Source organism: Leucoraja erinacea, chromosome 3 (genome assembly GCF_028641065.1).
Source record: "Leucoraja erinacea ecotype New England chromosome 3, Leri_hhj_1, whole genome shotgun sequence".
Taxonomy (NCBI): domain Eukaryota; kingdom Metazoa; phylum Chordata; class Chondrichthyes; order Rajiformes; family Rajidae; genus Leucoraja; species Leucoraja erinaceus.
Genome location: NC_073379.1, coordinates 29,903,197 through 29,917,195, shown reverse-complemented (window position 1 = coordinate 29,917,195; position 13,999 = coordinate 29,903,197). Strand labels below are relative to the sequence as shown.

The 13,999-nt window shown below is 41.6% G+C and overlaps 1 protein-coding gene across 1 annotated transcript in view; it reads right to left on the bottom strand.

The window, feature by feature from the left end:
* LOC129694031 (ADAMTS-like protein 1) overlaps positions 1 to 13,999 on the bottom strand; it is a 67,705-nt gene that overhangs the window by 7,932 nt on the left and 45,774 nt on the right. The window contains 4 exon segments of the mRNA XM_055630761.1: positions 7,003 to 7,210; positions 9,526 to 9,587; positions 9,589 to 9,710; positions 12,002 to 12,211. Coding sequence (XP_055486736.1) covers positions 7,003 to 7,210; positions 9,526 to 9,587; positions 9,589 to 9,710; positions 12,002 to 12,211 — 602 coding nt within the window.

Below are 13,999 nucleotides of genomic sequence, written 5' to 3'. Positions count from 1 at the left end.
TGGGGACAGGTCACTGGATAATGATGGTGTGCAGTCAGGTTTGTCTCACAGTGGGGAAAATTGCAGGGGGGCAGATCTGTCTGTACATCTCACTTGGGGAGAGTAATAGTGAGGACAATTCTGTCATTGTATAACACTGGGAGACATAACTGGTGGGGACAGGTCAGTCATTGTGTTTCACATCTACAGCATTGGTGGGAATCAATCTATCAATATTCCACACTGACATACAGTATTGCTGGAGACAGAGGTGGATCAGAAAGTTGAAGATCCAGTGGCAGAGGGGGTTGCTGATTCCAAGGTCCAGTAGTTTGCAGAAGTATTTGATGGGACTATGGTATTGAAGGCAGAGCTATAGTCAATAAATAAGATGCTGACAGATGTACTCTTGCTGTCTAGGTGTTCTAGAGATGAGTTTAGGGTCAGGGAGATGGTGGCTGCTGTAGAGCTGTTGCAATGGTTGGCAAACTGCTGTGGATCGGGGCTGTCTCGGAGGCTGAAGTTAATGTGCATCATCTCCAGTCTCTCAAAGCACTTCATGATGGTGGATATCAGATTCACTGGAGAGTAGCCATTAAGGCACATCACCTTACTTTTCTTTGGTACTAGGATGATGGTAATGTTCTTAAAGCAGGTGAGCACCCGAGATTAAAGGTGTTTGTGTATACCCCTGCCAGCTGGTCCTGAAGATGTGGCCAGGGACCAGCCGGGCCAGTTGCTTTCTGCGGATCCACTCTAATGAGGACACATCTCATGTCTGCCACAGTAACCGTTGGTACAGGCACACCCGAGACCATAACACTGGGGTACAGTATTGGTGGGGACAGGTCTATCTATGACACTGGGGTACAGTATTGGTGGGGACAGGTCCATTTGTATAACACTGGGATATGGTGTCGGTGGGGACATCTATATCTCTACCACACTGGGATACAGAATTGGTGGGGCCAAGTCTATCCATGGAAAACATTGGGATGCAGCATTGGTGAGGACAGGTCTATCCATGTAACATTGAGGTACAGTGTTGTTGGGGATATCTATGACTTTACAACACTGGGAAACAGCATTGATACAGGGCTATCTGCATAAACTGGGGCAGTTCTATCTGCATAAACTGGGGTATGGTATTGGTGGAGACAGGTCTATAACTGTGTAACTATTGGCACAATAGTCATTTCAACAAACTCTTTAAAAGCTTAATTAAGTTATAGTAAGAATAGTAAGTACACTTTTGACTTGTCTCGAACATGTATATTAAACACTCTGACTCTTGTCTTGAACAAGCACAGCGGGCTGTAAGATCCTTTGGATTATCATCCCTGCATAACTTTTTGAGTACAGTAGCCCTCGTACTTTCTGTTATAATGTGAAGCCCTGCGCAAGTCAATGCACATCAGATTCCCCCATACAGAGCTTGGGGGCCTCTAGTTGTCTTTTTGCCCAGGGACCCAATACATCTTAATCAGCCACCACCTTCAGGAGATCTGTAAAAAATAACATCAATCGACAGCCATTGCCCATGCTGTATTATACTGGCCATTCAACAAATTGATTGGCTTATCACACATGACCTAAATTCATATCTGAAGAAGGGTCAGACTATCCAGTCTGAAGAAGGGTCTTGACCCGAAACGTCCCCCATTCCTTCCCCCCAGGCTGAGTGACTCTAGCTTTTTGTATCCATCTTTGGTCTAAACCAGCATCCTTTGCACTCCTGAATTCACGTGCTCAGTCTGATCAACCAAAAAGCTTCAGGCACTCTGTTTTCTCGAGTCACTTACTTGACAGCACGTAGCAAGCTAACTGATCTATTAGCCCACATTTTCACTTCCTTGTTTCTCTTAAAGTGGGCAATTTTCCAATCTAAAAATATTACTAAATCAGGAGAATTTGTGAAACTTATCCAAATGTAACCTATTTTCTGAGAGATTTCAACATTTTGCTTGTATTCATGGAGCAAAAATTATCATTAGATCATCTGTAAAATCAATTCCTAGTTGTTTAAAACCCTCGGGTGAAAACGATTTATTCCTCTGAACTTGTCCATCTTCAGGACCACTATTATCTTCATTACTGATATTCCACTTAGATTAATATTTTGCAAGTTCTTGCCCTGGTTCAACATTAGTTTTCTCATGTTGTCAAGAGCTCTTCAATCTTTCTGTCATACAAAAAGTCACATGAAGTAATCAAGATCGTTTAGGTTTATTTACAGCACCCATTATCCTGACCATCCACTTTTCCCAAATATTTTCGTGCTGCTTTTGATGTGCCTTGTGGGTTTATTTTCATGCTTTTCTGTCACTTTTAACTGTCCTTTTGCATCTCTGAGGCACTTGATTTTGTCTCTTTGTACTCATTATATGTTCCCCTTTATCTTTTTAGATGTCTGTGTCCGTTTCGAGGCAAGTTTAGGGTATAACCTGATTTAAGTTGCATTATTTTTTACCCCCAAAAGTCCCGTTGATTTCCTGGGGCTAATATTTTGTAGAAGTGCCCAATTTTCCATGAACATTCTAGTTAATTGTTTAGAAGTTGGCCTTAATCTTGATTCAAGTAGCTATCTCGCATATTACCCTTCCAGATCTACATTGCATTATGATCTTTATTAAGCATCATAAGGCTTTTAATGACTAATTGTAATTGCAAACCTTACCCCAATGCTGGTTCTGGGCCACTATTGCAGAGAACTATTGTGAATAGATCCCATTATTCATCACCATTCGTACACAAGCAACTTTGTTCTCTTCAATCTATAGGCCAATTGATAAATCATAAGCAGAATGTTTGTGTGGAGCCCGTGCAGGGGAAAATGAGAGAGTTGGTCAGGGGAAGCTTGGATCATGAAGCTGCTTGGAATAAAAGATAGAACGGGGCATGGTAGATAAGAGAATGGGAGAGTGTGCACCTTTGCACACAGTGGTGTGCAATAGATGAAAGTGTGGGCAGGGAACAGCAGGGAGAGCATACTCCTTGTCTCAGTCTAATATCAAGGCTGGCAAAACAAGGAGATGGTCAATACCTTTGTGGATAACACAGCAGCACTTCCTGAGGGAGAGTTTGTGATCATGTCTTCTGAGTATGAAGCTGCTGACATTGAATTTGTAATCTTGGTGTTCTGAGAGGTGGGGGGTTCCCTGAACTGCAGTCCGATTCTTGAGTAGCAACAGGTTTATTAGTTAAATGAATGTGAATTACTCCAGGCAATTACTAGTTGTGATACATATCAGAGCTTTTATAGATTGCAGATCATAAACAAATCTGTTTAAAGTGATTGAAAGTGAACTTATTGCATATGATAAATTAGTGGATTGGCTGTGGATAATGTTATTGTGTAGTTATGGATCCTGGAAAGTACAATTTTAACCCCAGGGACAATAATCAGCAATTTCAGAAACCGATCTTAATGGAAATGGTTACATTCCATTTCATTCCTGTTAGATTGGTGGGATACGATTATACATTTGAGTACTGTTAGAACATCGCAGGGGAGGGAGTATGGAGAGGCATAGATTTAGATGTACTTGTACATTATTATAATAAGCACACAAAAATGTCCATAATGATACCTACAGTTTATTAATGATGTTAACATATAAATACTAGTCAGGCAGCGGGCATCAGCCACAGTTCTGCCAGGCAAGGAAACTTGACTTCACTCAAAACCGAAGAATGGCTTAGTAAACATAATGATCTAGAGGTGAGGGCAAGAAATAATCTTATTCCTCATTATATAAATGTATTATATAGTGCAAGATGAGTGAGGAAACAGCTACTATTGCTTTGGTCTCTCCCTAAATGTTTGGCAGTGCAAGTTGCAGATGCAAAAAGGCAGGACAGGGCCCAACCCCCTGCTGAATGAATGTCAAAACTTTAGGAAAGTGCATAAAACAACCACAAATGCGCTATGCAATTTCAGCTAACCTACACTACAACCATCAATGATGGGTCACTCTAGGTTAGTGGCTTCATGCCAGCAAGGAACAACTGTCAGATATATTGCTCCCAGATTACTGCTCTGGGCATCCTGATCTATACTCCATCTACTGAGGGGCTGATAAATAAGACTACTACATCTAAAGACTGCTGCTCGTGGAAGGATCTGATTTATAATTGTGTTTCCTTCTGATCCAACTTTTGGGACCCTCTCTCTGGCTCTCTGCACATTGTTCTCAGGGAGAGCCTGAAGAACACATATTCACTCTTTTTACATGCCATCTATTTATGTTTATTTGAAAAAAATTGTAAAATCTATTGCATTCAGCCAAATGACTTTAATGTTGTCTCTAGGTTTTAAACTGAGAAGTGAGAGGAGTTCAGAATCTATGAGCAAGAATCTGAGTGAGTTACATTGCATTTCCAGCGTCAACCTGTTAGGGTATTCTCATATTGAATGCAGCCATTTTTGAAGTAAAAGAATAAGATTTTGATATTTAATTGCCAAATGGATGCAAACATCCAGCTGGCATGATGCTACAGAAGCAGTTGACTGGAGAGATTTAATGGTGAATGACTGGGGGAAAGTGAGAAGAGAGCTGGAGCCCCTGTCCCATCCCTGGAACAACAACCATTTTTAATGAATCAGTCAGTTTGTGAATTAATCAATTAATCTATCCTAGAGTGAATGAACATTGTAACAGGTCCCTTGGCCACTGTGGCCGCCCATCTATATTAATCCCACTTTCTATGGCCTTCTTTGTTTTCGTGATCAAGTACTCATCCAAATCTACTTCAATGGTACAAGAGTCCCTGCCCCACCACTCCTCAAGTATATATACATCCTAATGACAAAGGCTGTTGCAGGAATTCCTTCTTGTGAGCTTTCTGGGAGATGCCTCTGCATTTCTTTACGTCGCGAACTCTGATTTCTAGTCTGCAGAGGCACTTGGATGTAATGCCTTGAAGCCAAAATAAAATTATAGACTTTTTTTCAATTTAAAATGTGTTTCATTATTAACTGTGTGCAATTATAACATTTGTTCTTCATTGTTTTTTAAGAAGGAACTGCAGATGCTGGAAAATCGAAGGTAGACAAAAGTGCTGGAGAAACTCAGCGGGTGCAGCAGCATCTATGGAGCGAAGGAAATAGGCAAAGTTTCGGGCCGAAACGTTGCCTATTTCCTTCGCTCCATAGATGCTGCTGCACCCGCTGAGTTTCTCCAGCACTTTTGTCTACATTTGTTCTTCATTCTTGACTCCTCATATAATGGTGCACTCACAACTGAATTTAGCAAGACCTGGACAACATCCATGCCTGGGCTGATACATGGCATGTAACATTCATGTCTCACACGTGCCAGGAAATTAAAAGCAAAATGAAACAAGACACCATATAGTACAAAGCAGCCTACATGATGAGCACCCCATCCACAATCATTCACTCATTCCAAAAACAAAGCACAGTAACAGCAGTTTGTAACATCAACAGGAAGAACCGCAGCAACTCATTAAGACTCCTTAACCAACGCCTTCCAAACCCATGACCTCCACCAGCTAGAAGGACAAGGCAGCAAAGGTATGGGAACATCACCCCTACAAGTTGTCTGTGACATACTACATACAGCTACCTCCCATCCTGACTTGCTACATACAATTAAATACAGCTACATACCATCCTGACTTGCTACATACTACATACAACTACATACAACTACATACCATCCTGACTTGGAAATATATTGCCATTCCTTCACAGTCACCGGGTCAAATTCTTGGAACTCTCTCCATAACAGCATTGAGGGTATACCCACCCCTCAAGGCATAAGGCAGCTCACTATCTTCTCAAGGGCAATTAGGAATGGGCAATTACATCTGGCTCAGCCTGTGAAGCACACATTGCTTCAATGAAAATGTGACACAAAAATCTTCAATACCCCAGTAAAACACATTTCACTTTGGTAAAACAGTACCCGAGACCAGGTTTGATCTAAAATGAGTTAACTTTGCACTATTTCCCATAGTCTATTGACACCACCTTTAATATCATTTCTGCGTTCCTGGTTAGCAGTTAAGCATTAGGGTTCATCACCATTTCAGAGAAATTCTGCAGCCATGACATAAATTTCTAATTTCTGACATAAGGTGCCTTCAATAGAGAATCTCTAGCCTTCAGAGCAATGTCCACCAACCTGGCCAATCACACAGAATAAATCTAATAGACACACGGACCAGGAGGTAAAATGTCATATTTTGTAACTTGCTCTTTAAAGATTTTGCACATAGCAAAATAAAGATTGGAACATGCACAAGATTTAGGTAGAAGGTGAAATATCACAAATAAACAAAATATAATAACATTATAATAAAACTATGAATAAAATTGTTCTGTTATTATTTTATAAAGCATTGAATTCTGAAATAATTATTTTGAAGGTATTTAGATGCTATATGGTAATAATTAGGTTTTCAGGCCAGAAAGGCAGTTTAGGATGATTTGAAACATGGGAGTCAAGAGTGTTTTATTGTCATATGTTCCAGATAGAACAATAAAATTCTGACTTGCAGCAGCACAGCAGGATATGTAAACATAGTACACTGTAAACAATATAATAAACGAGAGAGAAAAAAAAGTTCAGTATGCGTGTATATATACAGACATACATACATACACACACACACACACACACACACACACACACACACACACACACACACACACACACACACACACACACACACACACACACACACACACACACACACACACACTGTTAACATTCAACTCATTTATGTCTCATTCAATAATCTGTAATATTTTTTCATAACACAACAAGGCAAGATTCAAAACATCACTAATTCTGCAGCAGATGGCTCAAGACGGCACAGCCTGCGAAGTAGCAGTAAGTCTCCCAGACACAACCTGTGGATTTCCATGTTGAATTGGGCATATGTGGGCACTTTCAGCTGTGGTTAATCTCGCATTGAAATAATAGAAAGTGGCAATAGTTCTATTATCATTACAACCACAAACCCAGCCCAATGTTTGACCCAGTTGGTACAGACCTGGCTCCAGTTTGACGTAACCCACTGCGAACACAGTTGCTTGTCACAGGTCTGGGAATCCGGTGGTTTCTTTCCCGACTGAGCACAGAAGCCGGGTGACAAATCGATGAGCATTCCACGTGCTGTTACCTGCTGACAATTCACCCTTCTCTTCCGCGTCCCTCCCCCACAGAGCTGGGAACAAGGGGACCAGCTGGTCACAGTCCACCTGCAAAAGGATGTTGAAGGAATACAGTTTGTTTAACATCAAGCCACAACTTAATGTGTGGGAAAGAACAGCAGATGATGGTTTCAATCGAAAATGGACACAAAATGCTGGAGTAACTCAGCGGGACAGGCAGCATCTCTGGACGAAGGAATAGGTGACGTTTTGGGTCGAGACCCTTCCTCGTTTGGATCTCTACCCACACTATGGATCTATTTGATCTCCTAAACCAAGACGAGCAAATCACTTGTCCTTCACTCATTGGGCTCACCCCTAATTATTCCACAGAAACCATTTAACAAGAGCTTTTCCTCTTCTCAGTTCCATAGCTCACCCCCTTGTGAAACCTACCTTTTAGTCAATGCATGATTTCTGTATCCAACACTATTGACCATTGACACCTACAGCAACCGTTTTGGAATCTGGAGAAGTGCCCACCTGTGACATTATCCAATCCTGCTGTGTACCATTCACTCACTGTTAACTTTGCAAAGGCTTCCTCTCTCTCGTTCTCTCCTGAAGGTACCGACTCCTGCTAGGATGCCATTGCTAGATTCCCACAGCATCTCCTACCCTTTCACCGTTACAAATCCGAACAGGCCATTCCATGTATTAGTAGGTTGTTTTTGTTCAAATACTACTAAAGTCAGGTCGGTGAAAAAAGGCAGATTCTATATCTTTAAAATATTGATGCTATCCCTTACTGTTGCAGCTGAGTTTAGGTAACTAAGCATTGATCGCACCAAGGCACATAAGGAAAATGTGACTAAGATAGCTTAAATGGGGCATCATGGCCAGAATGGACAAGTTTGGCCAAAGGGCCTGCTTCTGTGCTGTATGACTCTATGTCTCTATCGATAGATACTGGATGGTCAGCAAGGATATGATTGGCTGAAGGGCCTGTTACATGCTGTATAACTGTGCCAAGCACAGCTTGAAGACAGTTTGGTTGTACTATTCTAATGAATGCACTTTGTTTATTCTTCAGAGGCTATAGAATATCATTCTGTGATATGAAAGGTTATAATGTAATGAAGAATAAGTTATGAAAGAGAAGTTTAAAGTATAGGTTCCTGATTTGAGTTCCTTGGTGAGGAAGAGACAAAGGAAAACAGAAGGTAAGAGGAACATTGTAGGGTAGATAGTAAGACACTTTTCCCCATTGTAGAGATATCTAAAACAAAAGGCATGGTTCTACCGTAAGGTTAGGAGAGTTAGAGGGATTTTCAGGAAGAATTATTCACTCAGGAATAAAATCTGGGCTCTGTTGCCTGAGAGGGGAAAGGGAGAGACTCTCATAACATTGAAGAAGTATCTGAATGAGAAATTGAAGCATCAAGGAATAAATGATAATGGACCAAGTGCTGCTAAATGTGTATAGAGAAGATGGGTAGTTGATGGTCAGCATGGACATGGTGTGCCAAAGGACCTGCTTCTGTGCCGTATGACTTTGTGATGTTACCTATTAAGATTAGGAGAAACTGCATGGCAGTGAAGGATGTTTAGCCATCAGACGTTCCTGCTTCTTATTCATAGCATTTGATTGTTTCCGATGCAGTTTGTAAAATGTTAATTTCTTTCATGTTGAATTTGTAATTCAGGAGAATACATATTTAGCAGGTGCATTTCATGGAAAATTACAGGAAAATTCACATAATGCAATTTAATAAAAAGCTCCCAGTGAATGGTCATCTGACCAGCCACTTCAATCGGTGAGCCCAGGGAATGATTAACTCAGGGCCAACCTGGAACATAACCACAGTCAGATGTTCAGAGCAGCTGCATTAGCATTAACCATAAATGGTCTATTCAGCTTCTCTCCATTCTCTAAATTCTTTCTAAATTCTATATAAATGTATTCCATTTTGATGGCCGTAACTTTCAACTTAAAAAATGACCCAGGGCAAACATGTGGGCTATGTTACTGAATCAGAATGAACCTTTATCACACTTTCACATGTGCTTTCACACTCTCAAACCCTCATTCACTTGTCATAATTATTCATTCAAACCTTTGCTCACTCACCTATCCACTCCCACACTCTTGCTTGTGTTCATTCACACTCCCAAACTCACTGTACCCTGGGTAAAGGTGCTGCAAAACTATGGCCATTTCTAAACTGGACTCATACAACCTGTGCCAAGGTAAACAAATAATCCCTCTCCAATGGTATGTTCCAAGGGTTGGATCAATTATGATGTTTACAATATTTGAACACAAACATTATTTATTTTGCTTTTTGATTATTCTTTACAGTTCTACAATAAATTCAGTATATAAGCTATCTTGATGTTTAGCTCTGAAATTATTTACTCACCTTGGAGAACAATCCCTTATGTTACATTCAATGGGCTGAAGGTCTGGGTGAATTTTTCCCCTTGCAGAGAGACTTGTCAACCTCAGTGCCATTGTCCTGCAGACACTTTAGCTTTGGAAACTTCAGGCCTTTATTCCCACATGGAGCTGAGCATGGTAAAAGGCCGCCAATCATCCACTTATACTCTAAAAACATAAGATGTGAATTTATTGCAATAGTGCAAAATAAATGGAATCCATTTGAACATTTTCCAGAACAAATTAATCACCTCTGTACTGCTCTAGAAATCTTCAATGTGCATTAAGGGAAGAAGCTTGACTTTTGGCATTAGGATGGGAGTATTGGTCATTAACTGTTGTCCTCTCACATTTCTGGCTCCGGTGGTTGCAATGATACAGAAGGTTAGCAGCTTCACACATGTTTTTTCACCCAGTGTTGTGAATCTGTGGAATTCTCTGCCACAGAAGGCAGTGGAGGCCAATTCACTGGATGTTTTCAAGAGTCAGATTTAGCTCTTGGGGCTAAGGGAATCAAGGGATATGGGGAAAAAGCCTGAATGGCGTACTGATTTTGGATGATCAGCCATGATCGTATTGAATGGCGGTGCTGGTTCAAAGGGCCGACTCTTTGGTCTACTCTTGCACCTATTTTCAATGCTTCTATGTTTAGTATTTGTGATCAAAGACATTGACAACTCCATCAACACTCATAAGCTGCTCACCAAGACCCAATTTGATTTTAGCCAAGACAACTTAGTTCCAGCTCTCATTAAACATGGATGCAAGCACTGCTTGCCGCAGATGAAATGAGAATGACTTTACGAGGAGCCTCAAATGAAAAGCTACTGATGAACAGAACTAAAAGACCCTGGACAGTATTGATTAGCCTAAAGGCCATCTGGTAGTCAGGGGCTGCGGGCTTTGGGGCTCCTTGCTGACTGCTCCACCTCATGGCTCTGCCACAGGAGCGAGGCTTGGCACTGGATCGGCCGAGCATGGGCTGGGCAAACATTCCACCTCATGGGGCAGTTGCAGAGGTGAGGCCTGGCACCAGTGGTTGCCCGAGGATCACTAGTGGGTTTTTCACACAGTCAGGCCAGGAGCTCAACAGATCCCATTCGGGTGCAAAGACTATGTGTGGTGTTGGGTATGGTGCAGGGATTAAGCCATCTGGCCTCATCAATTTGAGGGAATCTGTCTTCAATAAACGGTGAGGATTGGTACAATTGCTAATGTATAATGCAGTCTTCTAATCAAAGTATCTAATATAAACTATGAGCTTTATATGAAATTAGATTTGATGCAAATCAGTCAATACCTTTGGCCCAAATCCAAGGGACGCAGGATAGCGACACTAGGAATGGGACATGATCACTTTCAGCGAGAGGCAGTGTCGTTAGATATCTGGATTTTATTAACATTTATACAAGTTAAAACAAAGCCATGCAGCTGCAGAAGGAATTATTGAAAATTACAGGTTATTCTCACCTGACTGCATATTGTCTGCTGCCTTCCCTAGAACAGGTGTTAGATATTATTCACAGCTTCAACAGTGCTACATTACGTCTACAGCTTAGCAACGGACAACTTGATCTTTGCACTCCACAGGAGTCTCCTTCTGCAGGCTTCAAATGTTGCATCATCACATCCTTCTATAGCATTTCCCTTCATTTCTTTATTCAGCTTCCCTTTAAATTCACACCGTGTCTTTCACCTCTAGCACTTGTCGTGGCAAACTTCACATTCTTTCTGCTCTCTGGGCAAGCTATTTGGATTAATTATATTCAAGGTGGCAGGTTCTGGTCTTTCCTATCATCAGCATTATTTTCTGCTCCATCAAGCCATTCGTAATTATAAGGACCTCAATCAGATCATCTCCCACAGGAAGAATCCTGACAAAGTTAATCAGGCAGATTCACTCAGTTCCAGATAATCAAAACGATTACAGATGCTGGAAATCTAAAACAAAACTGAAAATGTTGGAGATACTCTGTAGGCCCGACTGAAGAGAACCATTCAGTTACAGCAACATTCAATCAATCTACTTTATAGTTTCCCCAGCACTTCCAAATGGTTTCAACAGAATAGGAGCAGGAACTGGTCACTGTGTTCTGCAAAATCTACCAATTTTTGTGCGACAAACCATTAGTGCTATTAGGTTCCAAAACATTAGGTTCCAGAACATAATCCTTGCCTGTGTGCACAACTGTGTGGAAACTGTGCCGTTGGCACGTGGATGAGGGGGTATGTGTGACAGCTGCAGGGAACACAGCACAGCCCTCTGTTTCTCAATCCCATTTCCCACCTTATTCTCTGAGCCATGTGCAGCCCCCTCAACTTTCTCACCAAAATATGTTTTTTTTTCCATTTTGAACTTCACTAGATTGTAAAACTTTTCTGATAATGTGAGACCATGGATGGAAATTGTCTCTAAAGGCAATGTGCAGGGATCCAAAAACTTTCATTTGGCAACATACCTGCTATCTCCACTGTCACCTTTAGTGTGAGAGAGCCAGCTTCATTCTGAGCTTGACAGCTGTAATCTCCTTGGAGTTCTTCAGTGATATTTGGTATTTGAAGGATCTGTTGTAAAGCCAAAACTTGGCCTGGTCCTAATCCTGTGTTTATGGGTCTGCCATTGTATGACCAGCTGATGCCAGGCTTGGGAAATCCTTTAACAGGACAGCCTGAGGAATAAAGCAAAAAGTAGTATTATTTCTGGTGCTATTGGTTTGTATCAAATTTAGTTAATTCAATTATGTTTCAATCTTGCTAATTACGGCTCTAATTCAGTCGTCATCATTTTGCGCTTCTTCAAAATAGTTTATTTAAAAACTTCCTGGTTAAATCCAATGTCCAATAATATAGCGATGTTACAATACCTACCTTCAGCGGCGCTGCAGTTCTGCCACTGGCCATATGCGCGACTTTGGCACCTTTGAGGGGGAGGGGGGAGTAAAATCCAGTTTTCTACTGCCTGTCGGAGGCGGATTTCCTCGGGCTGCTAGTTGATGAAGAAAAATCGATCGGACTTCTGTTTGGTATTTATTTTTTTTTAAATTCGCTGGACAATTTAATAATTGAATTAAAATAAAAAGCGACTTCTAACGCCCTCAACGCCTACAACGTGACAGATCGCAAAAACGGGAAAAACAAAGGTTAAGTCGGTTATTTTACATATAATCTTGCTTCTTGGGATGGCTTTAATCTAATTTTACATTGCGAGAATGTTATTTGGACCCCATACGAACCGCCAGTGTCTTTCCTGCCGATATGGGGTTCAAATTCACCGCAAATGCAACGTTCTAAACGATCGCGTTCCAGAAGCAAGATGATTAAAATCCTCATATTTTTTGGACAATCATGTCATAAGCCATTAAATTGTCTATATTTTGTGTTATTCTCTCTCCATGATCATTATTTTTAAACTAAATGTTCACAACAGTTTTAGTCACATGTATTGTGCAAAAAAATAATAATTTTGATTATATTGAGTGGATGTTTCAGGATTAATTTATGGGAATTAAACATTAAATTCCTTCCATCTGGCATATAAATTCATGACAGTGAGATTTAACAATCATGTTATATTGTGAATTCTTGTGTGAATGGGATTAGTTTGTTATTTGGACACTTAGGCTATTTAAAAAATATATCCTTTTCTTAAGAAATGGAATCTACAGAACATTGCTAATGGGAAAGTAATGGGCAGAAAGGCATGTCATGCGTGGTTTGAAGAGTAAAAACTTGTAGTTTACAATGCCAAAATTAAAAAGTTGAGGAAAAACAAGGAGTACAGTTGATTTTACTTCGGAGTCACGTGAGTGACTTCGTGAAGAAGCCCGCTCAGGGCGCAGGCGCGGCATTACGCCCAGCAGTGCAACAGCGGCGGCAGCTGGAGTCAGGCTCTCCAGCTGCACTTTAAAACGGACCGTCAGGTAAGTGGACGGTGCGTTGGGAAACCGGAGAGAGTTGGCGTTAGTATTTTTGCACAGCAAAATGTCCCAACGCAGAAAGCTTTCTCAGAAAACTGCCCGTGCTCTAACTCCACCGGAGGAGCCTATTCCAGCGGGGCAGCAACCGGCGGTAGTACCGCTCGAGGAGCGGTTTGCAATTCCCGAGACCGAGCCGGTCCCAGTCACGCCAGAGCCTACACGGCGGGCTGGGAAAGCCACCCGGAAAACCAATCGGCCGGTCGACTCCGACTCGTCGGAGGGGGAAATGTCCTCCCCAAAACGGAGGAAAGACAACCGCCTGAGTTGAATACAGCAGCTCTTGGAGGGGATGGTCTACCGAGAACAGCAGCGCTCTCGGGCAGACAGGACAGGCGCCTCCTCCATAGTGTCGAGTCCGGCACTTCCCTTTGCAACCTCAGACCTAGAACTGGAGGTTAGCATTGGTGACCAGGGCAGGGCTGGTCTGGAAAAGGGGCAGGCGGAAGGAGTCGAGAGTGTGCAGGGTGTGCAGGAAGAGCA